General features: G+C 52.5%; 1 protein-coding gene across 1 annotated transcript in view; it reads right to left on the reverse strand.

Annotated features, from left to right (window-relative positions):
- Nucleotides 1-26,654, reverse strand: part of LOC114062280 (hydrocephalus-inducing protein homolog) — a gene marked incomplete at its 3' end in the record, with an annotated part of 41,815 nt that overhangs the window by 14,205 nt on the left and 956 nt on the right. Inside the window, exons 2-33 of the mRNA XM_027893544.1 lie at nt 25,968-26,067; nt 25,068-25,186; nt 23,953-24,176; nt 23,022-23,089; nt 21,805-22,046; nt 21,306-21,406; nt 20,302-20,437; nt 19,659-19,823; nt 18,540-18,692; nt 16,485-16,717; nt 15,509-15,764; nt 14,750-14,893; nt 14,265-14,408; nt 13,445-13,758; nt 12,611-13,049; nt 12,023-12,121; nt 11,225-11,434; nt 10,707-10,844; nt 9,538-9,715; nt 8,885-9,015; nt 8,118-8,251; nt 7,064-7,200; nt 6,322-6,443; nt 6,043-6,234; nt 5,545-5,667; nt 4,250-4,489; nt 3,798-3,972; nt 3,176-3,343; nt 2,707-2,880; nt 1,512-1,636; nt 933-1,073; nt 435-639 (exon numbers count right to left, since the gene is read on the reverse strand). Of these exons, the coding sequence (XP_027749345.1) occupies nt 435-639; nt 933-1,073; nt 1,512-1,636; nt 2,707-2,880; nt 3,176-3,343; nt 3,798-3,972; nt 4,250-4,489; nt 5,545-5,667; nt 6,043-6,234; nt 6,322-6,443; nt 7,064-7,200; nt 8,118-8,251; nt 8,885-9,015; nt 9,538-9,715; nt 10,707-10,844; nt 11,225-11,434; nt 12,023-12,121; nt 12,611-13,049; nt 13,445-13,758; nt 14,265-14,408; nt 14,750-14,893; nt 15,509-15,764; nt 16,485-16,717; nt 18,540-18,692; nt 19,659-19,823; nt 20,302-20,437; nt 21,306-21,406; nt 21,805-22,046; nt 23,022-23,089; nt 23,953-24,176; nt 25,068-25,186; nt 25,968-26,067 (5,530 nt within the window). The remainder of the gene's footprint in view (nt 1-434; nt 640-932; nt 1,074-1,511; nt 1,637-2,706; nt 2,881-3,175; nt 3,344-3,797; nt 3,973-4,249; nt 4,490-5,544; nt 5,668-6,042; nt 6,235-6,321; nt 6,444-7,063; nt 7,201-8,117; nt 8,252-8,884; nt 9,016-9,537; nt 9,716-10,706; nt 10,845-11,224; nt 11,435-12,022; nt 12,122-12,610; nt 13,050-13,444; nt 13,759-14,264; nt 14,409-14,749; nt 14,894-15,508; nt 15,765-16,484; nt 16,718-18,539; nt 18,693-19,658; nt 19,824-20,301; nt 20,438-21,305; nt 21,407-21,804; nt 22,047-23,021; nt 23,090-23,952; nt 24,177-25,067; nt 25,187-25,967; nt 26,068-26,654) is intronic.

Genomic DNA, 26,654 nt, shown 5'->3' on the forward strand with positions numbered 1-26,654 from the left:
ACAGACCACAAGAAAAGCCATTAGTGACTGCAAGCAGAGCCTGGTCTGGGTCAGCTGTGAGGATTCACAGCTCTTTCCTGACCCAGCCTCTCATCCTGCCAGGAGACACTGCAGAGCTCACATCCCTGCTCCAAAATTCAGACAGCCCCCCAAACTGTGGCCTGGCTCAGGTGCACTGTGGCTGTGGACAGCTGGCTGGGGTTAGTCACTGAGCCACGCCAGCTTGCACTTGTACCCAAGCTTTAATGATTAAGGTGAGTCTTACAGCCTCAGAACTGCTGTATTTAAAGAAACTGTGAGCTAAGTGCTGGCTACACTGAGGCAGAAAGTGGAAGGGTCAAGAAAAAGATTTCTTACAAGCTCTGCTGCAAACACAGATATACACACAGATAAGGTTGAGGGCTTGAGAGATGAGAGGGATGGAGATATCTCACCTTTCCACACTTTTTTAGCGGTCCTCCTCTCTCTTGCAGCTCTCTGCCTGCCTTTCCAGAACTCAGAATCCTGGAAGATGTTCACAGCGTAGATATGAGGGCGGTCACCGAGAGCTTTGAGCACGCACAAGAGAGAAGATGCCAGGTTGCTCGCAAAGAGGGTCTCCAGGCCATCAAACACCACTCCCTTGTAGCAGTCCCTCCGCTGCCAGGAGAGACAAACAGGAAGAGTAAGTCAGCCATCGCACACGTTGGGCTCGCAGCAGGTCAGTAAATGCAGATGTCTCAGGGCACCAGCCACTGTCATTCACAGTTGTCAGCTTGGGTCTTGCACTACACTCTGCCAACTTAGGGCATCTGCAGCTTCCCCCAAGGATCCCTGCATGCAGCACAGGATCCTCCAGCAGCAGGCACAGACCTCCTCCTCTCCGAGGTGTACCTACCTCACTGCCTGTCTCTCTGGAGCAGGAACGTCTCCATTTCCCCCACACCACATACCTGCAGCCGATCAGAGATGATATCCACCAGCAATTTCTCAGGCAGCACACGGGTCCAACACTCCAGCCTTTCCTTCCTCTTCCCCCTCCAGGCATAGAAGCTCAATGGCTGTGGTGCAGGAGCAGTGGCAACACTTTCGATCTGCAATGTGGAACATGGTAAGAAAAATAAACCCCTGGAAAATTCCTACTGCTGGGCTCGCATCTGGACAACCCTGCAGTGCAGGCTGGCAGCGGCAGGGGACAGCCCTGGAGGGCCCATCCCTTGGCCAGCAGAGACCCAAGCTTGCAAGCCCCTGGCACAGCCTCCCACAGCTTTGCTTGCCGCCTGCAGCCAAGTTAGCCAGGAATGCACTTTGCCAACAAACCATTAAGAACCAATGGAGTTTTTCTGCCAGAGCACATTCCTGCCCCAAGCCACGCCCAGCTGGCTCTTGGCACTATAGACCCTGCACCAGGCCCTTGGTGACACAGAGCCTCCACTGTAAGCAGCCCCGTCCCATCCCAAAGGCAACGGGAAGGTCCCAGGCATTAACCAGTGCAGATCATGTTTCCCCTTGGAGGTCACTGAAAATCTTGCCTGAGATTTGCTGGATGCCTTATCCTTGGCTGCTGAAGTGCTCTGGGGTCCGGCATGGGAGGTTGTCTGGCCAGCTTTGTCCCTAGAGCTGGGCTGGGTTTTCTTGGTCTGAGCATCCTTTTTACCTGCAGAGGGGACAGGTGACTCAGCAGGGCTGTGAGGAGCAAGCAGGCACCTTCCACCCCAACGGGAACAGCTTTGCCCCCTGGAAGGGACATGGCACTTGTCCCCCAGCCTGCTGGGCACTAGCAGCACTGCTTCCCAGAAGCAGCTCCTTCCCTGCTTATCCACAGGATAAAGCACACCAGCCCATACTGGATTTTAAGGCCAGCTCTAGGTCCCTCCTGACAAACATGCACGCTGCTAGCACAGGAGCTCCCCTATGGATCAAGCCAAAGATCTGTCCTCCAGGACCATTGTTTCCCATCCTGCATTTTCACATGGAGACTGTAACATGCAGCCCTGCCCCAGCTGCATCACCCGTCTCTGCTGGAGCTAAATCCTCCATGTGGGAAAAGCCCAGCTGGGATCCAGACTCTTCTTCCTTCCACCAGCTCTGAACCCAACCAGGTTCAAAACGGAGCAATGCAAAACTCCTGCCCTCACTGAGCAGGTCTGGCTTCACCCTGCAGAGCTCAGGACACCAACTGCCCAGTAAAGTTTCCTAAAAGTGTCCAGTCTGATCTGGAGAACAGCAGAGCGTGCACAAGCTCTGTGACCTGACAGTGGGCATAGGAAAATCTCTGGAGAAAAGAGCTTATCTACAGCATGTCTCTCCTTGGAACCTCCTCTGGGAGGTTATTCTTCCCTTCCTCTCACATTTGCAAGGCCACAACTCAGAGCTGTCTTGTTCTAAATGAGCCACTTCAGAGGGCTTTTTCCTCCTTAAGGTGGGCAGTGGTTCTGCCTGCTGCCCATGAGGAGCAAGCTGGATTCAGCTTTGAGGAAATATTAAAAATTCAGAGGAAGAAACAGGTGTGCTTGACCACTCCTAGGAAGAGGATTATGTGCCAAGAATGGCAGTGAAAGTGCCCGTCAGAGGCCTTAAAATTGAGCTTTTTATTTTAAAACTAGCCAGAGATGCACAGCACCCACATTCCCTAACAGACCCAAGGGCTGTCAAACTACTTCTCTGAGCAAGCAGAAGGTCGTGGTGGCTCCCTAAGTGTGCTCTGGCTCCAGCGTTTCTCCTTACCTGGCATCTGTTTTCCCATGGCTATTTCCTGTTGGGCAGCCTCCACGCACACGTGCCGGGCACGGCGCCCCACCAAACTGCCAATGTCCAGCATGGCTTCTGTCACTATCTGGTCGAGGGACAAGCAGGCGGCACCGTAATACCTGGACAGGGCGGCCGCGACCCTGGTCTTTCCTGAGAGAGAGAGAGGAAGACTGCTTGGTGACACTTGCACATGAGGCATTTTCATGGACAGGGCTCTGGAAAACTCACAAGCAGGTGTCAAGGACGGTGGGAAAGCAAATGTCCCTCTAGGGGAGACCGCAAGGGAGGCAGCTTGCGTGTGGTTAGGAGCATCGAACCCCAGAGCCAGGTGGATATTCTGCACCTCATATTCAGCTGAGGACTTTGTCTCAGGCCCCATGGCCCACTAGGATGCATCTCTCCTGCTTCCCCCTCTCCTTGCAGCCCAGGGCTGTGGCTCACGTACCTGTCCGGGGTGTCCCATAGACGATGATGGCAATCCCTTTGGGCTTTTGGGCTCTGAACTCTTCTATAAAGGGATTGGTGTCGAGGTAGCGCCTGATGGCCTGATCGATGGGGCGCTCACACTTGTCCAACATGTCCTTCAACAACCTGATGCTCTCCTGAAGCACTGCTGTAATGAACCAGTAGAAAAGTCAGCCTCCTGCCTACCTTTGATCCTGATCATCCTCCTATCCCCTCAGATCCCAGGAAAGGAGATGGCTGAAAGCAACGTGAGCTTGTGCTTTTGTTGCTGGGAGCAAATATAAAAGAGCCAGTGACATTAGACCTGGTCCTCCTGGCTGAAGAGCTCAGCCACAAAGAGTAGCATCAGATAAGGGACGCAAGGGAATATCCTGAGTATTTCCCCAGTCCATGGCAGGCAGATAGGACCTGGCTTTGGTTACACTCCAGGTTGGTAGAGGATGCCACAGCCCTTCACCCAGGAATTCCTCCACTAGGCAGGAGATCAGATGGCTGCTAAAAGCATGGGCTTTGCATGGAGAACAAGGCGACAGAAAGCTCAGGGTGTGTGGGCTGGGCTCCCTGCTATGTCCACAGTCAGAACAGCCATGCCAAACCCTTACCATTGTCCTGGCCTGATTCTTCCTTGCGCTGGGATATAATCTCTTGGCCCAGAGCCTCCATCAGCTTCCATTTCTCATAGTATTCCAGCACCTCTGGAGGCAGCTTCTCACCCACAGCGCGTGGAGGTATCATCAAGGCCGTCCGGTCTCCAAACTCCTCCAGCGTGCGCAGGATCTGTGTGCGTGGGGAAGAGGAACCATCCATGAGATTCCTTCATCAACCTCCATCACACCAACAGACTCAGCCCATCTTCTCCCTCCCTCCTGCCTTCCTCCCAACAACACAGGCTATCCAAGCCCCTCCACAGACTGCCAGCAGAGATGGCTCACCTCAGAGTGCCCCCAGGCTTTGCCCTGGGGATTGTCTCCATCTCCCTGGCACAGGCCTGGGAAGGCTGGAGTGCTGCAGAGCTTGGGGAGCATGCACATGGGGACCAGACCTTCCCTCTCACCTTCTCCTCCTCACGGTACTCCTCATCAAACTCCAGCGAGTAAAATTCAATGGGGAACTTGCAGGGGTTCTTCACCACCACTGTCCTCTCCAGCTCAGAGCTGCACGGCAGCAGCGCTCCCAGATTGATCTCTGCGGGGCTGAACTCCAGCTGTGGCTCGAGACCCTGTCCTGAGACGTGCAGCACGAGGAGCTGGCTGTTCCCACGAATGTTGATCTTCAGCTCGGTTTTGTAGGATTTCTGCAAAGAGAAAAGTACCGAAAACTCGTCCATGAAGTCCTAGGTGACAGGACCCCAAGTATAACCCTTGCCCAATGGTCAGGGGTGTTCTCAGTCCCCCGGGGGGAATGGAAACCCAGATATTTACTTATGCTAGGGGCTACAGCATCTGTGTCCTTGACTCTGAGTAACTGGGATGAATTCTGGTGTGCAGTGTAACTGGGCATTTGGGTATCAGATGGGTGTAAAATGGGTTATCAGATGTTCTCCCCTAGTCACGGAGGAGCACATGAGAAAGGCCCTCAGCCCTGGCACTGATGCATCAGGCAAACACCAGCTCCATGAGAGAGGCAGAGGAGCTCTCGCTGGCTAGAAATAAAGGTCCTCTTCTCTACTCAGTGTTTGGCTCTGGTCAAAGCCTGACACAAGAGGGTTGCTCACATCTCTCTAGCAATGAAAAGATCCCTGGGACTGTTCTTGGGCATGGAAGCACTTGTGTCCATGCTGTTACACACTGTCAGTTTCCAAGTCCCAGTGGCCACATGCAAATAGCTTTTGGGAATGCTCCATCCTTTAAGTTGACTCCCCAACCGCATGGCAACATGCAGGCAGGCTGGGCCGGAGCCCCAGGGACTGCTGGCACCACACCACTACAGGTGACTGTCCTGCCGTGCCCAGGAAGGTGTCTGGTGGCTGTTTTGTCTGTCGGTGCCAGCAGCAGGACAAGCCAGCACTGGCCCTTCCAGGTTGATCCCCTATGACTGTGCCAGCTCCTCTGCACCCAGCGCCGCAGGCTGCAAATACAGCCAGGCAAGGGGGAGGACAAGGGGAATCAGGCAGATCTGATCTCCTCCCATGTGCAGAGAGGCAGCCACAGCACAGTGCCCTGATGTTCTCTGTGGGGATTTCAAGGCACCTCTCAGAAGGGTGTGCTGCAGGGGAAGCTGAGGCACAGTGAGTGCAGGGCTTCCAGAAAGCTGCCTGTGGAGGAAGAGCTCATCTGCCACTCCCTGCGTTGGGCTCTTCTTACCACCCTGCCCTGACAGAACTCCAGGGGCGGCACCTGCCAATCTCACCTCTTCCTGGGGTGTAAACTGGATCTGAAGATCATACCACTCTCTGCCATAAAGGGTTCCCTCACAGGCCTTCAACTGAAAGACATCCTTCCCAGCCTTGAGTTCCTTCGGACGTTTTTCCACCTAAGCACAGAAACCAGTCCTGTGAGGTCTCCTTGGTCTGTGAGGACAGTGCTCTGAGATCCTTTCCCGGTGCTGAGAGCACCCACAGCAAACCTGGCAAGGCCCCCACGGTCTAGAACTGGAGGGGAAACCTGGAGGCAGGGCAAGCAGATGGGGAGCCACCGTCCTGTCCTCAGAGGAGGAGGAGGAATGGGTGAAGATGGCAGAGAAGCAAAGCATCAGCCAGTGGAACAGGTCCAGGCAAACCGGCCTTGACCTGGACCCTCAAAAGCTTCCTCAAACACGCTGCAGCCCAAGTGCTGAGGCACAGAAAAGGGCAAGGGGTGCAAAGAAAACCCAACGCGAAGCTGCACGTTACGTTCGCCTGTGCTTTACCTTCTTGTCAGGTTTGTTGACAGTGATGGACCATTCACAGGGCGCGTCAAAGTGGTTGTAGAGCCGGACTATTTCATACTGGCTCTGCCCAACCTGGACATCGGGGAACTCTATGCTGTCCCTGGAGACGCTGAGCAACAGCTGAACCACAGTGGCACGGAGGCGGATGTGCAGCGTGGGGCCTTTCTCCACCTGAAGAAGGACAGAGAATTCAGATGAGAGTCCAGCTGACGTGTGCTGCTGTGCCCAGCCTGCTGCCTATCCCAAAAGTTGCAGTACCTTGATGGGCAGGAGCACATCCACCTTTCCCACTGGCAGGTTGGCACTTTCAAAGTTCACTTGAAACAGCCTGCTGGCGCCGTAGACCAGGAACTTCATGGGCTCCAGGTGTATGCTGAAACCTTGAACAGATGAAAACAAAGCAGCTGAGATACACAAGCAACATGAAACGTGTCATAAGCCTGTTAAGCCTTAACGGGTGTCCTGCTGGGAGCCCTGGGAAAAACCCCATGCTGTGCTGTTCCCAGGACAGAAACATAGAGGAGACACCTGAGCAGCCCTCAGACACAGCGAGCCACTCTGTGATGGGAGTGCAGATTTGCCTCCAGGCCTCTTTTGGAAGCCTACTTTGATCCACCAGAGGATCAAACAGGCTGTTTCCTCAATAAAGGCTGAACACAAGAGCTGTGACAGTGTGAACTCAACCACAACAGATCCCATCTGTTTGCAACACACTCCCAGAGTGCCCAAAGAAACTTGATGCCAATGGGAACCAAAGGTGGAGGATGCTGGCAGGTGAGGAGGGTAATCAGCTCATCAGGCCCCTGCAGGGAAGCATCAGGGCAGCCACGGGCAGGCCAGGTCCCTGGGCACACCTGGCCAGGAGAACTCTGGCTCTCAGGTTCCCAGCAGGGGCACTGGGAAGGAAGAAGCTCAAAAAACCTCCTCATGTGCAGTGGCTTAAGCTAATCTGTCAGACAGCTCCATGCAGCCCACGGGAAGTCTCTCCAGCACTGGTTACCTGTGTTATGCAGGGCACGTTCCTTGGCCTGGACGGCCACGGGGTACGTCCAGGTGTTGGTGACCTGCACAGTGCAGGTTTTACTGTAGCCCTGAACGACAGTGCCCATGTCCAGGATGTACTCGGGCAGCTTGAGTCTGGAAGGAGGAGTAAGGACAGTCCTTAAACAACAGCTCGGCTACACGTTCAAGCAGATGGAAGATTTAAATAAAGCGGATATTTCTGTACTGACTGCTGTAAAAACTCAACTCAAGCTTATGAAACCCAAGGCCTGACCACCTGGCAATGACTTTGGGAAGTTACGGGGAGTGCAGGTCCTAGGTTTCATCAGCTCCCAATGGGACCCAAAACTAAAATTAGTTTTAAATAGACTCTGGTCACAGCTCCTCTACTACAAGAAGCCAGTGTATGGATGAGACCACTGGACCTCTAGTGGTCTCAGTGAAACCGCTTCTGCTGGTGTACAGCCCAAGCCTGACATTGCTTCCGAGCCTTGGAATAAAATTTGCTTGCACAGGAAAACTTCACTGCTCTGCAACCAGGGCACATGAAGGATCTGTTTTGCAAAGCATCTATCTTCTTCCTGAACTGGAGCCTCCCATGCCCATGCAGCATCATCAAGGAGCAAAGGGAAGGACCAAGTTACCCAGATAAGCCCCGCCACCCCACCAGCATCAAAGCCACCTTCTGCTTAGAGTGCTCTGTTAGTCAGAACCAAGAGAGCAGCTCGGAGTTCTCTTTCAGAGCTGGTCAGCAAGGACAGTGTCTGTGCTGTCTGGAAGGGCTTGATGGTCTGCTCTGGGCCCCCTGAGCTCTAAGAACAGGACCCTGCACCTGTGGGGAGCTGAGCAGCTCCAAACTCAGCGTGGCACTGAGGAAGGGAAGACAGTCAGCTGCTCACGAGCTACTGTTGTCACAGCTATTGGGATCAGACCCTTTCTGAAGTGCCCACTGCTCCCAGCTCTGCATGCACAAGGAGCTCTCAGGAGCAGGGGACACTGCTGGGTGTTGCCCTCAGGGCACCTGCAGAGAGGGGAGAGGAGTCCCTACTCACTGGACAAGCTTCTGAGCAATGTGCTTGTCAAAGACAGTGTCCTCTGGGGGGCGGGAGATGAGAATTTGGTATTGCTCCTGAGCATCTTCCTTTATCAGCATCTCCTCCATCTGCATCCGCAGCCAAATGTTGGACTGAGGGAAGGCAAGGCAGTGGCTGGTTAGCAAAGGCCCTTCACAAGGCCCAGCCTTGTATCTGAAAGAGGATCCCACCCTGCTCTTGTTGAGAGGGCGAATGGGGTCCTCCTGTCTGGCTGCTCAGTGTCCATGACACATTCTGCTCTTAGCCAGGACCTTCTCTCCAGGGAAATAACTGCAGCATCTTTGCCTTCCCACCCACTGCTAGAAAAGCTGATCTGGCCAGACAGACGAGCCAGAAACCTTCCAGAGCTTCAGGAATTTGCCTGTCCCCAGTCAGTGCCAAAGCAGCTTGGACAAAAGCTGCCTTGAAAAGGGAACCCCAACCGAGCTGGTGGCTCTTGGAGCTGAGCACTGCCAGCACAGTCCCAGGGCACAGTCAGGCTGCTGCTACTAAGGTCTGTAAACCTGCTAGGGCTTGATTTGGGAGCAAAAAGCTCCCCAGTAAGGGGAGCAGCCAGGAAGCTTGGTACATCTCCAGGAGAGACCATGACCAGAGGTGGGGCAGCGCTGAGCTGGTGCCTGTGTGTGGCCAGGTGTGGGCAGGGAGGCCACAGGTGCCAGCAGGGCACCAAGAGGCTGTTGTGGGGTGCCAGGGGCTCAAGTGACACAGACTGCAGCTGTTCTTACCACAATGCCACGGCCCTTCACGTGTTGCCTCCTGACTGGAAGCTTCCTCCAAATACTTGCTTTCCTCTCCCGAATGTCTTTTTTCAGCTTGCCTTTTGCCTGTTTCAATAGCTCCTTGTATTTTTTATTTCCTGAAGGAAGAAAACATTCACAAATAGAAGTGTGGGTGCAGTGCCAATGCCATTAAAGCTGAGAAGTCCCACTCCCCCAAATTCTGGTCTCTCCCAGAAACAAACCATCAATGGAAAGCCATCTACGGAGAGCAGACACTGCTGCTCGTCTCTGAATCCTCATGTTCACTCCCCCCATCTTCCTCCCCAGAGAGGAGCATCTCATTCTCTGCAGTGTCATGCAAATCCAACCCTGTCAAAAGCCCTGCCAGTCTCTTACAGCTTTCCTAAGCTTTTCTGTCTAGCCATCTTTGCAGGCCTCTGACAGATGTGCTGGCAAGATCTGCAGGATGGTTCCTGGGGCACAGCCTACATGTGCTTGTCTGCTCAAGACTCAGGAAGCAACCAGAGGGGTGAGTGTTGGCCTGACAGCCCTGAAACCTCCAGGCTTGGTGGAGATGGGTGTGAGTTGCCCTCTGGGTGTTATGGTAGGGAAAAAACCCCGGCAGGGACTTTGCTGGGGGGCAGATGGGCAGTGCTCACCTTTGATGCTCCAGGGCAGATTCATACAGATCCCAGCAAAGACTGCCTCTCCCTTCAGGGAGATTTCTGCCGGTTTCAGGTTGTCCACTTGAACCTTGAAAGTCCTGCAGAAGACTCCTGGCACTCCTGGCAGGTAATGGAGCTTCAGCACTTGCTCCTCGCCAGGTTCAATGTAAGCCTGCAGGGACAGGAGAAGAGGGAGGCAATGCATCGAAGAGGCTTTGATGCAGGATGGCTCAGACGACAGCAGGGCTGAGAAGAGGCTCCAATGTGAGGGTGCAGTGTGCCCTTCTGAGGGCTCATAAGGCTGCACCCCAGCAGAGCCTGCCCTGTGCTCAGCGTGAGCACAGCTCTGCTGCTAATGGGGTTTGTCCTCTGCCAGCAAGAGCCAGGCTGAACAGATAAAAGCTCTTTTGCCACCACTGAGGGAAGAGGAGTGAAGTGCCCACGCTCTCAGCAGGGGCAGCAGCTCCTGTCACCCCTTGTGACAGGAGACAGGCATGAAGAAATGGGAAAGCCAATCGGCTTCCTCTTCCCATTGCAAAGAGAGACAAAGACAGGAACTCTGCTTCACCTCAAGGACATCCAGGCAGCACTGAGAAGCTGGGACGCTCCAAATTCCTCCCTTTGCTCTTCCAGCCCCCCCACTACTCCCTGGCCCCCTCACTGCCCCACAAAGCTGCTACAGAGCACAATAGCTGGACGCAAGGCAGGACCAGCACAGGGCCTGCGACAATTTCTGGCAAAGGAGCTTCAAGCCCAAGCAAGGAATTTGTAAGTGCTGCTTAGTGATGGCAGGGGGGAGGCATGGGCAAGGAATAAGTCCTGTCTGATCCCACAGCTGGGGTAAGGTGACCCTCAGAAGAGCCTCAGTGGCAGCACAGCCACAGAGCTCAGCAATCAGGGGCCAGGGAGTGACCAACGCGTTCGTGCCTCCCGCCGGTGGCTGCCCTGTGATGGCAGAGCCACTCGCCAGCCAAGGCCACGGGGGAGTCTGTTAGGATGGCACCTACTTGACCTTCTCTGTCCCTAGCTGCAATTGCTTACAGCCCTGTCTCTCATGGCTGGGCTTGGTTTTCTTTTCCCCCTTTTTACCCCCCTTTCTTCTCTTTAGCCCTCCTCCTTGGCCACCTGACACAGGGCTGGGGTCAGTCAATTGTGTCACTCACTGTGTCGGGCACGACCACGAGCACACCAGGCAGAGGGTTGTCTGCAGTGCCAGTGCTGGGGCTCTGTACCGTGTAGGTGAATCCGATCTTCCCCTTGTTCTGCAGGGTGACCTCTGATGTGATGACTTCGTTAAAGAGCTGAAGAGAGGACAGAGGAGTGGGAAGTTACAGACACAGGCCTGCTGCTGGGAATTTTCTTCTTCGTCTTTCATGGGGTTGAGAGGAGACACACCACAGGAGCAGGGACAGGGACAAGCTACAGGCACTTGGGAACCTGGGGAACCCCCAGGCATAAGGACCTGCTCAGGAACAGAGAGTTCTGGCGGCACACAAAGGTGCAGTAACAGCCATGGAAGGGGGTGGAGATGGCCATTCCAAAGCAGTCTGGAGGCCAGACATATCCCTCAAAGGTTGTACTTCCAAGCCCCAGAGCCAGCAAAGGAGCTGGGAAGGGGTGGGCAGCAACCTGCTGGTGATGGTTCCAAGGCAGCAGCTCTGCCAGGAGAAGGGAGTGGTACCTGCAGCCCAAAGTTGATCTCCTCAACACTCAGTTGGTAGGTGAGGACCGAAGTCTCCCCCTTCAGCTCCACCTGGTAGGTCGGGCCTCCCTCCACCTGGCACAGCGCCGTGACACGGGCGATGATGTTGGTGTGGCCAAAGAAGGTGAAGGGCACCTGCTGGCTCTTGCCCGGCTCCAGCACACCAGACACCGGCTGGACATTGAAAACCTGGGAAGGGGAGGAGAGATCGAGTCATTGAGTATGGAAATGGGTGCAGAAGAGCAGCCATGGCTTGGAGCAAAGTACAACCGTAGCTGGAGGGGCCTGTCCCTCACACACCAGCCTGAAGCATCCTAATCTCATCCTGCCTCCACATCACTGACCAGTGGAGGGAGCATGGCAAAAATCTTCTGCCATACTCACTGATCAATGCACCAATTAATACCAGACATTAAAGTAAACTGGGATGTCTCCTGGCAGCAAGACATTCTCTCTGCTGCAGAACTTGCCTTTAAAACCAGTTTTTGCTGCCTTCAGAAAAGCAGGAGACTCAGAGGTGAGAGCTCTTGGAGCTGAGGGGAGGACTCCAGCCCAGCTCATCTGACTCCTGAGGCTTTTGCCTCTCTCTCTGACTTACAGGCTGCTCTCTCAAGGTGCTATACCAAAAGCTCCTGAAAAATATCCTGTTGAGCCCCTGATGAGGTACAAGGGGAGCAATGCCCTCCATGGGTGCTGCAGAGGGAGTTCTGTACCTGTGGGGGCAACAGACCTGCTTGCCACGCTGAAAATGTGCAAGTGAGAGAGATTCCCACTTACCTCCTCTGCTCTGAAACCAGAGGGCTTTGTCTCCGATGACTGCCCAGATCCCTTCGTCTCCACAGAGCTCCGAGACTCTGCAACAGTGTCTGGCGGCACCTGGAAGACAAGCCACTTTCCAGTCCAGGACACAGCCACCTTGCCAAGTCTCACTTGTATGAAAGGCAGCTCTGGGGTTGTCACTGCAATACCAGCTCTTGTGTGAAGGCAGAGACCTGAAAATGGGTGGTCTAGCTGGGTTGGGAAGGGGGTACAGGGAGATCAGGATTTGGCACGGCTTGCTACAGGAAGGAAACTGGAAGCCTTCTAATCATGAGGCAGGAAAGCCTCATTTTACATTGTAAAGAGAACAAGCCAAAGAAATCCCAAACTCAGCATAGGTCTGTAGGATCTGAGTGGGCTTCTCCAAGGAAAAGTATCCTATTTCTCCCTCCCCAGATACCCCATGTCCAGCCACTGGCCCTGCTGCCCAGCCCACTCTCAGGGCACAGAACAGCTGGGCAGCAAAAGGGGAGGTCGGCACAAGCACGGCTTTTTGGTGGCAAGCTGGGGCAGCAACACAAGCGTCAGGTGCACAAGAAAATCCACCTTTGCTTCCGGGGAGTCCTCTGAATCTGGTGGCTGTTCAGAAGAATCCTGCTTTGTTTCCGGAGAATCCTCTGAATCTGGTGACTGTTCAGAAGAATCCTGCTTTGTTTCCGGCGAATCCTCTCCATCTGATGACTCTTCAGAAGAATCGTCCTCTGTTTCCAGGGAGTCCTCTCCATCTGATGACTCTTCAGAAGAATCATCATCTGTTTCCAGAGAGTCCTCTGAATCTGAAGACTCTTCAGAAGAATCCTCTTCTGTTTCCAGGCACTTCTCTGAATGTGATGACTGCTGGGGAGAGTCCTGCGCTGCTTTTGGGGCTTTGGCTGGCTCCTGCACACTTCCAGGCCTGGAGTATCTCCTTGAATAACGCCCACACTCAACACAGCCGAATTTGGCCATTTGTGGTTGGGGTTTTGATGGTGGGGAAGGGATGAACCTGGAAAATAACGTAACTATGATCACAGACCTGCAGTGGGAGGGAGGGCAACCTGCACGAGCAGCTCCTCATCAAGATGCAGCCCCCAGGTGGGTGCAGGTGCTCAGAAAGGTGTCTCAGAGAAGAAGAAAGAAGGGGAAGGTCACAAGATATTCAGCATCAGCTCAGGTGCTAACTAGCTCTTTCTGTGATGTGAATTGGGACTTTCTGGGCAGCCTCCAGCACTTCCAGGCCAAGGCTGAGCATCCAGCCTGACCACGGCTGGTCACTGTTATTTCCACAAGGCAAAGTCAAAAGCGGTTTGTCAGATCCCAGGCAAACAGCTTTGGTTTTTGCAAAGCACAAACAGGACACCAAGAAAAAGGGCTTCCAGGAGAGGGCAAAGGTGCACATACCCTTTCGGGTACTCCACGCTGTCCATCTGGAATGACCAGCGGTAGTGGGCAGGAATTGGGCTGCAGTTGGTCATCTCCAGGTAACGCACTTTTTCTGTGCCACCCTCGATGCAACCAAAGTCCAGTTCTTTGGCTGGGATATGAAGATTCGGGAAGTAGACTTCTCCCCGAACGGTGATGTCTTCCGCAAGAGGATGTTCCACTAACCGGATCTTCATAGTCTTCTCCATTACCCAGCTGATCGGATCCTTTTTATGAGCTGGGTTAAAGCCAACATAGAGATGAAGCTCCTCCCCTGCCTCCATCTTCACAGGCTGCAAGGACACAAGGAGTGTTAAATAATCACCCACACGATGAAGTCCCAAGGTCTGACAGCATGAAACAGTAAATGCTCAAAGTGGGACCCCAGCACGGGCTTCCCAGTCCACCCTTCTTTTCTTTACAAGGGAGGGTCTGAGTGCAAGCACCACACTCTGGTGGGGGATTCTCAGGCTCCTGTTTCTGTGCTTGGCAGCAATACAAGAGGATGGCTGCTAGAGAGCTGGGCTGCTCTCCAGGAGACACCTTTGCTGCATGGCTTGCCCACACCTGGCTGCCTGCTCCTTTCTCCTCCTGTTTTAGAGCCAGGAGGGATTTTTGCAATTCAGAGGAGTTTTTGTTTCCTTCAGCAGCTCTCCTGACTCCGTTCACAGTTCAGGCCCGTCCACTGCTGATTCTACGGAATAAACTTCTCGACTCGAGGACCTCCCAGCAGAAGGGCACCGCTTCAACAGCCCTCCCTCTTCAAAGCCCACTGGCAGGAGGGTTCTTGGCTGCTCACCTGAGCCTCTGCAGGGAGGGGCTGCTGGTCCACGTCACAGACTAGGAACGGCTCCTCCACATCCAGCAAGACGCTGAATGGCAAGCAGCAGGTGTTTTTTAAAGACAGAGGCTTGTACTGAAGAGTCAGGACATCATCGGGGTACTATATTAACAGGAGACAAAGAAAAAGAATCTCTGGTTTTCCCAGCTTCCCTACAGCACTGGGGTTCAGACATCACCATGAGTTGGAGGATCCTCAAAAACCTCCCTTGATAGGGAACACAGAAACTGGCATTTCTCTCCAAGTGGCCATGGTCCCCCTCAGCAGTGCAGCTGTAGCTGCAACTAGACTTTGAGGAAGTTAAAAACCAGTCTCATCTCTAAAAACATCCTCACTTACTTTACAAAGTGCCTCAGAAAGGGTAAAGAGGGGTGTTAACACAAGCACACACCCCCCACGAGCTCTCATGCTGTTAAATGCCAGGATGCAATCCAGAGACCTACCTTCTCCACACGGAAAGCGATTGCAGTGGACGACACTTCCAGGGTGGCAGAAATGAACTTGCAGGTGACCTTTGTCTTTATTATCTCTTTCATTGCTGTATCTGACCCCACGGCTGTGCAACACACCAGCTTCTCCTGCACCTCCTGCATGCAAGAGTCACTTGTCACCAGTGGTGCTGGCAGGGTGTCCAGCAAATGCCCTGTGTTGGCTCTTCACCCACCACGGGCCACAAAGTTACCGACACAGCCCCCTCTCCTTCCCGTGCTGCAGCCCATTTCTTGTGCGCTCCAATGTCCGTAACGCTGCCCCCCAATAGCACAAAAGGCACTCAGGAGACACTCCCTCCCTTCACAGGGCTTCTCTTTTCCTCCCTGCTTACCCCTGATAAACCACTTGGCACTTGTTTTAATTCACTTTCTGCCTGGGCTCCTAGTTTAGGTGTAACCTATTTTCTCTGCCCTTGCTTTCTGCCTCAGCAGGTGACACTGGTAACCTGTTTGCCCCAAAGGAGCAATACTTCCTTCAGCCCATATTTTGGGATCAGCATTGTGTTTTGGGAGCCGTGGAATCACAAAAAAGCCTTAGCAACTGATGGCGGCCAGCAAGGAAAGCCACTGGTGCTGCCATGGAAACCTGTAGCCTTAAACACTCTCTTGAAGGCCCTTGCTCATTTTCCCAGGCAAATGTCAAGGGGCTGCAGGAGAAGCCCCAGAGGAGGGGACCTGTTGGGAAGGCTCAGCCCTTGGCAGGGACCTCACCTGGACAATGCTGGAGAAGCCTTCCACCACCAGCTCCGAGGTCTCTCCTGGCTGCAGATGCATACACCGTGGCCGCAGCTTAAATATGGGGGTGGCAGATTTGGGTCTCTGGGAAGCATTTTTGCCCCTGGGGACACTGAGGGCAGGGAGGGGATGACGCTGTCGAAAGGTGCTGAAACCTTCTGTGCCCCAGTACAGCCGCTGGAACTGCCGTCCCTTGTTGGTTACGTTGAACCGGAAAATGCAGGGAACAGAGCTAGAAGAGAAGCAGAGATGGGAAACGTCATGGGAGCTGCTATTTCTCTGCAGTCAAGTGCTCTTAGTGAGCAATCTGAGGTGTTAAAAGCTTGGAGACCGTTCTCATTTCCCGCTCTTAATGTGGGTCAGAAATAATGTCTGACGCCCCTCCGATGTGGCTATTGCAAAGAGAAATAGGTTTATACTGCTAATGTAGTATTTCCACATCTTCCCTCTCCACAAGGGACTTCCTTCATCACCACGGGCTTTTTCCCTCACCATCCTGGGCTTCCCTTAATGGATCCAGAGTGAAACCATCACTTCAAGAACACTTCACCACCAAGAAGGCCACAAGAAGAGCATCAGTGGGATGCCATTGGAATCCATGGAGTGGTGATATTTTCTTTACTGCATCAGGTTTTTTGTCATTCTCTTTCTCTCTCCCTTTCTTTCTTTCTCCGATTTCTTTCTATCTCTCTCTACTTCACATTTACTGTTAAATAAAAATCTGTACTATTGACTTTGGCATATGGTCTCGTTGGTCTCTTAATTCAGGCAGAGGCGTCTCTCTAATAATTTAAGGAACCTGAGCATAGCAACATGTTTCTAAAGGAACATCTGGCTTTAGGGAAACAGAGCCAGGGCCTGAAGCACTGAAAAAGATTTAGCCTGAAGGTCTAACAGCATAACTGTTCCTTGCTGAGCCAAGAGAGGAGGCAGGAGTTAAGAGGTTTCTTACTTGAACTGGGGTTCCAGCTTGAGCTCTGGAGCAAACGGTTTGTCAATGGTAACTGTGGTGCCAAAGCCTACAGCCTCGATGGGGATGACACTGGTAAGGCTGTTCTCAATGAACAGCTTCATGCTGTCTTCGAATTTCCCTGTGTCATCCAGGTTTGCCGTGATGACCATAGGAATCTCAGTGTTGGCAGGGATCACTCCCTCCCTGGGTTCAATTCTCCAGCACTTGCCACCCTGTAACACAAGCCAAACATGCATTTAGGACGGAAACCACGGACCCTGGTGACTTGTAAGGTGTGAGGAAAGGCAAGACTACAGAGAGAAGGATAAAAATCATAAAGCCTTCATTTTGCTAAATCTAAGCTACTGTGTCTGGGCAAGAGCAGAGCTTATACAACCTGTATTTTACCCTCTTTTAACCAATTGTAACAGACTATTAAATTTTGCATCATCTAAGGGATGTTCCTCCTCAGGAAAAGATTATTCCCCCTCCAGTCTCTTTTTTGGAGCGTGTGCCACGAGAAGTTACTTTCTCTGTCCCGACTTCCCCACAACAGAGCTGGGTTTTCACAAAGGCTCAAGGCTGCAGAAAGCCACGACTGCTCAAATCCCACCACAGCAGCCACACAGCTGGAGGACAGTGCTGAGAGCCTGAAGACTAACTCTGCAAAACCAGAGGAGCAAAACCCCAGCACCCAACTCCTTGCCCCTGAAGGACCAAAGCCCTTGTCTCCCATTGATCATCAGTTGCAAAGAGGTGCCCCAGAGCCCTCTGCTTTGGAAAAGTCAGCTCTCAGTGCTTATAGCAGGGCAGGAAAACAGTCGGCAGAAGGAAAACGGTCCTGGGGGCATAGCCCAGCCTTCCCAAGCATTTGTCCTCTGCTTTCTCATGGACTTCCCTCTACGGATGGGGCAAGAAAGCTGCAAGCTGCCCTGGGGAGGGAGGAAAGGTCTCACACTGGGACAGCTGTACCGACACAGTTTTGCAGGTCCCAGCCTGGTGTGAGCATGCAAAAACTATCATTTATGAGCCAGCACCAACCATTCGAGGCGGCTTGCTCTCTACAGGGTTGGAAAGCAGAATTTCATCGTGGAGATGAAGAAAGTTGCCCTGGAAATCCCTCACTTGGAGATTACATTTACTCCTCAGACACCGGGGAAAGCAGCAAGTGGAAAACTCCACTCTCCTCCTCGATCCAGGGGGCTGAGCCTGGACTCTCCTCCTCTGCCCGAGGCTTTACCCATACACACAACCACAACCACACCCACCGTCTCGGGGCTGGTTTCAACCAGCTCCAGCAGTCCAGCCCACTCGGCATGGACAAGAAACCCCCCCCTGCCAAGCCTGTTTGCAAGCCCCTCACAGAGCCCCTGCAGCGGGGAGCACATCCCACCCAGCCCAGCCCTGCTGGCTGCACCAGCTCTGCTCCACCAGCTCAGCTGCCCCTGCCAGGGGAGCAGCCCCAGCTCCTGCTGCTCTGTGCAGCCTCCACGAATCAAACAAAGAGCCTTTCTTTGCAGCTGCTCTCCAGATACTCTGGAACGCTGTGGAGGCTCCAGGGGTGCACAACCCCCGCAGGTGTGTTTGTGTGCAACAGCCCGGTGCTCTGACCCCCAAGGAGGGGGGAAGCTCCTCTCCCCACCCGGAGCTTGAGACAGACCCCACACCCTGGTCTCTGCCATTAACAGCGGTTTGGCACAAAGCAAATGTGGAGGGTGTGAGGAAACCATAGGGAAATCCTTGGCCTCTCAGGAGCAAAGGGCCACAGGCTTCACTTCATCTCAGAGCTCTAAAAATGTGACTTGCACCACTTAATACCTTCCCCAAAATAAACCACAATCCAGACTCACTTCTGCTCCTGCAACTCTGCAAACTAATTCACTGAAGGTTGTCCCGGCTCAAACCACGTGCAGAGCAAGGCTCCTCCTGCCTCGGATGGAATCTCTTGCCTCCTCTCTCCCACAGAGCAATATAGAAACCTCACATACAAAATCCAAGTCCTGGGTTGCTACTGAGCAGTGAGTTTCCCTGGAAAACAGCCCCACAGACACTTACGATCTCCACTCTGAAGGCTGCAGGGACAATACTCAGATTGCACAGCTGGAAGGTTTCAGAAGCGTCCTGTATCGCTCGGATCTTGCCGAAGTTTATCTTAGTCACAGTTGCATAGACGAGCGGTATGTTTCCAGTGCACATTAACTCCATTTGCTGTTCCAGGAAAAAGGTAAGAGAGATTTAAGAAAAAAAAAAACAAACAAGAAAACCCACACAAACAAACAAACAAAAACCGCACACAAAAAAAAACCCACAAAAAAACCCAAAAAAACACACAAACCAGAAAACAACAGGGAAAGTTAAGAAAGCTTAAACAGCTCAATAGCACTCAAGTCATTCCTTTAGGGACAGATATGACGCTCCAGCTAAAATGCTGGACTTCTAGGCAAAAATTTGATATTCCCTTCCAAATTAAAAAAGATAAAGTCAGGGAAACTTTCAACCTGTAAACTGTTGGCCCAAAGGTAAAAGTTTGCAAGAAATCTGTAGTTTAAAAACAGTCTGAGAGTTAAAACAACTGGTTATTCTGGTGGGGAGAAACCCTGCTCTGTAAGGGAAGCAGCCTGATGTGCAAGTGTTGTTAAAAGTCAGGCTCCCCTGCACAGCCTGCACTGCCCGCCCTTCCTGTTGGCTGGTTTACGTGCACAAGCACGATGGCCCGGCTGGACATGGTTGGTGCCATCCAAAGGATTTGGCATCATCATTTCCATTTGCTTGAATGTAAGTTTAAAATCCCTGCAACCGCTTTTCAAACATCAGCCTTTCTTTCTGACACAGAAAGCTGGAGGTTCCCAGAAATCCTCTGACATCCTCTTTTGTGTTCGGAGAGGTGACATTTTTAAAGCGATGTTCCCACAGTTACCAGGATTTTAAATGGAAGATTAATGAAATAAAATGATCCTCAGTTTCAGCTTAGATGAACTATGTGCTGAGATTACCCCCTAGGAGGACTCCATTCTTGCTCTTTTCCAGCATAAACTGCTTATGCTGCCCGTGCCTTCTGTCCTGGTCCACACCAGCCATATACGACAAGCCCCTGCTTTCCCTGGAAGAATCCCTGCACACTTCACACCCCCCAGAATGAGCTGCACAAACGCACACGCCTCCCCTCACACTCACCAGTGGGTGTCTTTCCTTCCCGAACACGGCGATATCCACCACGGTGGAATGAGCACCCACCGCCTGGGCTTCAACCGTGATTGGGATCTCCAGCACGTCGTGACCCTGGATAATCCCACACGGCTTGGGGCAGGAGTACCACAGAGTAGCCTCCTCTTGGTGTTTCTAGAGGGACAGAATCAAGTGCAACTTCAGAGGGACCTTTGAGAAAACTTTAAGCTGCTTAACATCTACCACAATGGCAACTCACACACATTTGTTAAAAATCCCCAGGAAAAAGCTGAAAGGCACAAAAAAAGATGCAAGAATTGTTGGGGCTTAGCATCCTCAGGGTCCAAAAGCTGCTGCATCCACAGACACCCTCTCCTGTGCTGGCAGACTCCTTGCAGCAGCTTTTCACAACCTTCTAAGATCTCTCACAAGAAAACACCCCAAACACTAGAATATAAACTGCTTCCTGAAGAGGTTGAAATGCTTCCTGAAGTTGATAATATTCAGGCAGGTTCCTATTTAACTGCTTCCTAAAGTCCTCAGCACACCTTGAAGTCTGAACAGAAACCAGCAAGGTCTTATTCAAACCCCATTTGTCCTTAACAAGCCCTTCAATAATATTTGAGAGGAGGAGGTGGATGAGATGCCAAACCTGAGGGAGAACTCTGTAGCATCCTGGAAGGGGGCTCGGGTTCACGAGGGTCAGCTTTTGCTTGCAAGGCTCCTTTAGAGAGAACTTTCCACAGTCGAGGGTGGAGTTGAGCAACCGGAGGTCAGGAATGACACATCTGGGCAAAGAGATGACCCCGAGGGAATTAAGAGATACAGAGAGAATGGAGAGCATTTCCCCCTGCAGAGCATGGACTGGAGCATAAGACATTTCTCACTGCCCAGCAGATGTTTAATACCCTTACAGAGGTTAAGCACCTTTCATGTCATTCCACTCAAACACATCTTGTCAAGGAAGGGCAAACCCTGAGACTCAGCGCTGCAGAGGCTGCCAAGTGCCCGGGCAGAGCACGGGCCTCGTCCCACAGCTGCCTCAGCCCCTCCTTTGCCCAAGGAGGCTTGCAAGGACTCCCCCAACAGGCCCAGCGAGCCGTGAGCTCGGGGGAGCCTTCCCATTGAGGGTCAGTGCTCACCAAGGCTCAAGAAATACAACACTCCACTGTCTCCATAAAAACTACTCCCTTCTCTCCCAGGGTGCTGCTGCGCTGCCAGAAAACTCAGCCGTTTGCCCAGTGTTGAGGGCAAGAGCCACCACCTGCCCTACGGAGTGGGTGATCGTCCTCCCAGTTCCCACAGCTCCCTTACTGCTGCACCCCATGGGTCCCAGCTCCGTCCCCCTTGGCACTTGCTTTACAGAACTGCAGCCCAGGCACTGACTGGATGGCTCTGCCCGGGAGAGGGAACAGCACCAGGGAACTGCATCCCTCTTGCCATTAAACTGACACCCACGGCAGCACCACAGGATGGAATTTGGCTGCAGCAAGAACAACGTCTTGGGTGAGTCTGAGAATGTTAATGCTCGAAAAGAGCCAGAGGGAAGCAAAGAAACCTTCTCCTGGAGCTGCAGCCAGCAAACCCCGTGCAAGGCAGTGTGCTGGTGGCGGGTGCACGGGGAAGGATGAGCAGCTGCAAGGAAAGCACTGGTACCTGGCTTTGAGGCGCAGAGCTAACACCTCCTTTCCAAAACCATCCACGTCCACCACCATATCACAGTCGTACTGTCCCACATCATTGGAACACAGTGTGACCTGGTGGAAGAGAAGAGCAGCAAATATTTCCCTTCTCCCAGAAGCTCGTTACCCATGTGTGGTCTCCTCTGGGTCTTGTTTCACAGTAAGGAAAGGGAGGATTTTGCCTTAATTCTTCTGCTGGCCCATTCGTAGAGCACACATGGAGTAACACAAGCTTTCTGGCAATACTGAATTTGTTAAACACACCTTGCAGCTGTCAGGGCATAGGTGGCTAAATTAAAGCATTATACATAATCATGGATAATGAGACTAAAGCTCTGAGTAACCCAGCTCCCACGCCAGGGCAGGTCTCTCCCTTGCACACATTGAGAGGCGGCAGCACTAAAGCCCTCCCACACACCAGTGAGGCTTCAGCCCCACCTCCTGACCCATGTATGGCCAGACCCTTCCCATACCGTGATCTCCTGGAATCCCCTGGCATGGATGGTGCCTGTGCTCGGTGTTATGGTAAATTCCTTTGGTTTCTCATGAAATTGAGTCAATGTGCCCTTTTCCCAGGATGGGTGATCGTTGTCTTTCATTTGATCAAAGCTGGTAAGGCTGGGCTGTCCCTGGCCGTCCTCAGGAATGCGAAGGTGGAAGGTGATGGGCACCACGGAGGTGTTGATCAGGCGGCACGACAAGGTGTGAGGAAAGCCTAGGAAAACGACACAAATGACCATGTAGGCACCAAGCATCTCACGGCGTGAATATCCTGGTAGGATGAGAAACTGTGCTTGGAGTTTTAGCTCTTTGTTATCTGAATGACAGCTCACTGAGCAGCTCAGTGAGCAATTAATCATCACTTGGACACTGACCCCAGGTTGCTGCCTTGGAAATGCCCACTCTTAGTCCTGCTGAACCCCACAAGTTTCTCTCTCTCTAACTGCCCTAAACCAGCACCATCAATTATTTCGCACTAATGGGTGTGCATCCAGACTGACCATTTACTCTGAAAATTCAAGCCATACAATTCCCTGTTAACGCTGCCAACGCTCCCACCATTTTCAAGATACAAAAGCACTGAGTTGTCACTGGGGAGAAGCTACAGCAGAAAAAAAAGGGAGGATAGAATGGGGAACTGGAACATGATGCAAAGCACTCCAGTGCAGATTCTTTAGGCAGGATCCTTAAGGTATCTCCTGGCTTGGGGCAACCAGACTGAGCACGTACAACTCACAGCCCACTTCACTGGAGGCAAACCCAAGGCTTGCTCTGAGATCAGTGATCAGGAACCATGTCTTGCCTTGTCCAACAAATGGGGATATCACAGCCACGCTGCACACTGGCTGTGATTGCTGCCCACAAGAGTTTACAGCACTTTATCTCTGAGACTTGCTCCCCATAACGGAAAGCCAGGCCCTCCTGGGACAAGGACTTTTATGGTCGTTCTGCTGGCAAGGACTGGGAGATTGGAGCAGAAGAGACTACACAGGACACCAGAAAATACTGACTTTCTATTTGCTTGGTCCTTTCGGATCTCACGATGGCAAAATGCCATCAGCAGCCCTGGAGTTAACACCCTGCAGGCTGCCGTGGAAGGGCAGGAGGGACAGATGCTCTTCTGTTCAAGTGCTCCATTTTGGCAAGGCACAGATCCCTCCCACTGCGTCCAAGCCCAGGGAAAACTCACCAAAGGAGACGTCATTGAAGTCAAGGGTTCCTGTGCTGAAATTCAGGCTCAGTCCAGTGACCTGGCCCCTGCAAGGACGAGGACAGAGGAGGCAATGGCTTGGTTAAAGGGAACTGCAAAGCCTTTGGCTGTCCTTCCGGCTCAGGTGGATAACAGTTGGTGTCAGAGGCACCGTGGGTGTCAAACCAGCCCACCCTGTGCTCAGCACAGCCTCTGTGTGCACAGGAGGCAGCTGAAGCACAGTGGTCAGCAGCCCACAGCTGCTGACGGGGCCTGGGGCACCACGACAGGCAGGGCATTCCCTCTCCTGTCATCACCCCTTCTCCCCTTTGCTGGGCGAGGATTATCTTTTGCAAAGGCACCAGCCCATGGGATGATGCCCAAGTCCTTGTGACAGTCCCTGCTGCAGAGCTCCCCATCTCCCACACCAGCCCCTTCCTGCTGCAGAAAGGAGGTACCGGAGCACTCCCCGCACAGGAGCCGGGAGCAGAGCCTGTGCCTGTGCACGAGCATGAGGGATGATGTGAGGCTGCTGCCGCCCCTTGGGCATGGAGCATTAACAGAGGATTTTAAAACCACTTCTCCTGGCTGCAGAATCACCCAGGCTGGCCCATCTCCAAAGCCCTGGGGACCTTGCTGGCTGTTCAGAGGGGACATTCCAGACCAGCAACTGCCCAAAGCTGATGCCTTCCCACTGCCTGCCACGGCCCAGGCGGAGGGAGGTCCTTGCAGGAAGGAGTCACTCCAGCTCCTGGGCACCTGCACTGAGCAGAAGGCATCCCCACACTAAGAGGATGCCAGCATCCGAGGCAAGGCTAAGACTTCAGGCAACACCTTTCTTCTCTGCTCCACCACCAAATGAGGTCGGTGGGAGATGATTACCCAGAGACAGCTACAGATGTGCCCACTAAGCTCCCAGAGCCCTCCTCACCTGATAGTAAAGGTCACAGGCTTAGGGGATGCAGTCACATTGAACTGGAATTTTTCATAGAACTCCCCCAGGGTGGTGGAACTGAAGGAGATCTGGAGGGACTGGAACCCATTTGGTGGAATGATGCCCTTCTGGGGCAGAAAGCTGAAGCAGGAGCCATAGCTGGTGGTTGAAGGGACGAGCTCAAAGGGAGTGTCAATATCTCCTTTGTTAACCAGCATCGCCTGCAGCAGCAAGAAAGCAAAATGGAAATACATGAGCAACCTTCCTTTCTTACAGAAGGCTGAGTTGCTTTCTAATAAACTATTAACCCCGGAAAGGCAGAAGATGCTGTGGGCTGCTACGTGGCAGAAGGCAAAAAAGTTCAACAGGACAAGTTCCCATATTCAACCTCTGCCCTGAAACTTGAAAACTGCTCTCCTCTCATGTGCCTTACCTGTGTTACAAATTGCACTTAGGGAATCCATGCTGAGATGAGGTTTACCTGCAGTGTAGCTGCTTAGGACAGCACTATCAGTATCATCTACTCATTCACCTTTTCTCATGTAATGATAATAGTACATTGATAGTGAGAAATAATAAAGTATCAGCATCAAAAATGGAGAGAGAGCACAATCTTTTTATGTAAGAACATGACTCAGTTTGTCCTTCCCTGCCATGGCAAAGCTTTTGAAAGTGTCTGGCATGATGTAGTGCCTCATTTTCTACTTTTTTCAGTTGCTCTCTCTTGCAGTGGACTCTTGCAGCCAGTTTGTTCCAGCTGCTCTTGAACAGCCCAAGCACAAAGGTGCCTTGAGTCTGAGGCTGGAACAGAAGCCTCTGAACACTTTTTGACCCAGTGTTGCTTTCATGTGTTGAGAGGTTGTTTTGCAGAAAGCATCCCAGCTGATCCCCAAGGGAGGTTGCCAAAAAGCAGGAACTGGGACTTCATGAACAACAGACAACACCTTTCAGACCCCATAAAAGGTTCAAGATTCTGTGAAACCCCCAGATTTGACTAGTATGTCAAATATTCCCTGCTCACAACTGCCCAAGTTGCCAGAAATTCCACAGGTCCACCAGGCTCCCTGCTGCCCCAGGAGCCATCAGGATCCACCCCAGCCCCTGCTGCTCACCTCATAGCTGTAGGTTTCTCCAACAAAAAGCTTCCCCATGTTGAGTTCATCAATGTTGAGCTGGAGGCAGGGCCCGAGGCCTTCCCCTTTGAGGCGCAGGGGCAGCCTGCTCTCACGGCCTGGGGAGAGATTTCCATTTCAGTACTGTGATTCTCACTCCCTTATCCTGCTTTTTTCCAGGCTACCTCAGTGCTAGTTCCTGACTCCGAGATGGGTGAGACCAGCCCCTGATGCTCCAGGGGAAGAGATGGACCCTTCTCTTCCCTCAGGAGATATGCCTTGGGGCTGGCTTCCAATTTCTAACCCACCCCTTGGGCTTGTTTCCCATTTAGCCACCGGTTTGCACCCTGAAAAAGCAAAATCTTCTGCTGCTTTCTGACACTCAGCATGGTGTTCACAGAATGTCCCCCCGTGTTTGGTGACTGTCTCAGAACATGCTCCTCATCTGACCATGTCAACAAACAGAGATGCACAGTTTCACATGATGCAGGACATCCCAAGGAATGCCTTGGGAGCAACTTTTTAAATTTGTGCTTTCCTTCCACAGCTCTAACAACGGGAGCTGGTGGGCAGGAAGAGAGTTTGTTAGCATGAGCCCTCAGTAATTACTGCTCCCTAAAGCTGATCTGCTGTGTAGCTCTTTGGCCTTTGAGCAAATACTGGCAAACCCATGGCATGAAAGCTTAACCATGCACTGCTTGGATTGTTCTCAGATCAGTGTGTCCTGAGCCCTGGCCTTGCATGGGAGACCACCTGGAAGCCGCAGGGACAGTGCACGAGCCAGCACTGCCCTGCTGACCATGGACCCTTCCCAGCACTTACACGGGAGCCCAGTGGGCTGCAAGAGTACTTGCACCTCCCCCTCCCTGTGGGTGAGAGAAAGAGGAGAAGGAGCCGTACCTGAGATGTCACAGTGGGCCACTCTTTCATAGACTTGGGCTTGTTGGGGTTTAAAGAACACCTTGATTTCCATTGAACTATGTGGACCAACCTCTCCCTCCTAAAACAGAAACAGACAGCAAACCATTTACCTTCCAATATCACATTTCTTCTTTTCAACCTGTAAGCCTTTATGTAGAGCAAGGAGTGAACAACACAAGGAGCCCGAGGAAACACTCCAAAACCAGCTCAACACACCACAGGATGCTCTTAATGCTCAGTTGATCAGCTCCCACTCTACAATATTCCTACTGCTCTGACACAAGCTCTTGGTCACACCATGCTGCTGTCAGCTACAGTGGTGTGAAACTGCTGTTGTGCTGACACGGGTGGTTCTTGGCCTTAGTGGGGGCTATAGGAGTAACCAAGAAGAGAACATGATCCCCTTCCTTGGAAAGAAAAACTTAGTTTAACTTATTTTAAAAGAAAGCAGAGGATGGGATTATTGTAGGGTTTCCTGCAAGATGAGGAGGGATTTTGCACTGTGCAGACAGCGGGGATTCTTCATCTCACACTGTGCCAGTACTCATAATCAGGGCACTGGTTGATGGAAGGACATGGGGGTTTGCTTGCATTAACAGAAAAAGATTTTCTGTCCCTGTGTGCAACAGAACTCCAAAAGTCCATTTCAAGGTCTTGTGTCCAGGC

The sequence above is a fragment of the Empidonax traillii genome, unplaced genomic scaffold (assembly GCF_003031625.1).
Source record: "Empidonax traillii isolate 1590-97213 ecotype Southwest subspecies unplaced genomic scaffold, ASM303162v1 scaffold395:size559319, whole genome shotgun sequence".
NCBI classification, from domain to species: domain Eukaryota; kingdom Metazoa; phylum Chordata; class Aves; order Passeriformes; family Tyrannidae; genus Empidonax; species Empidonax traillii.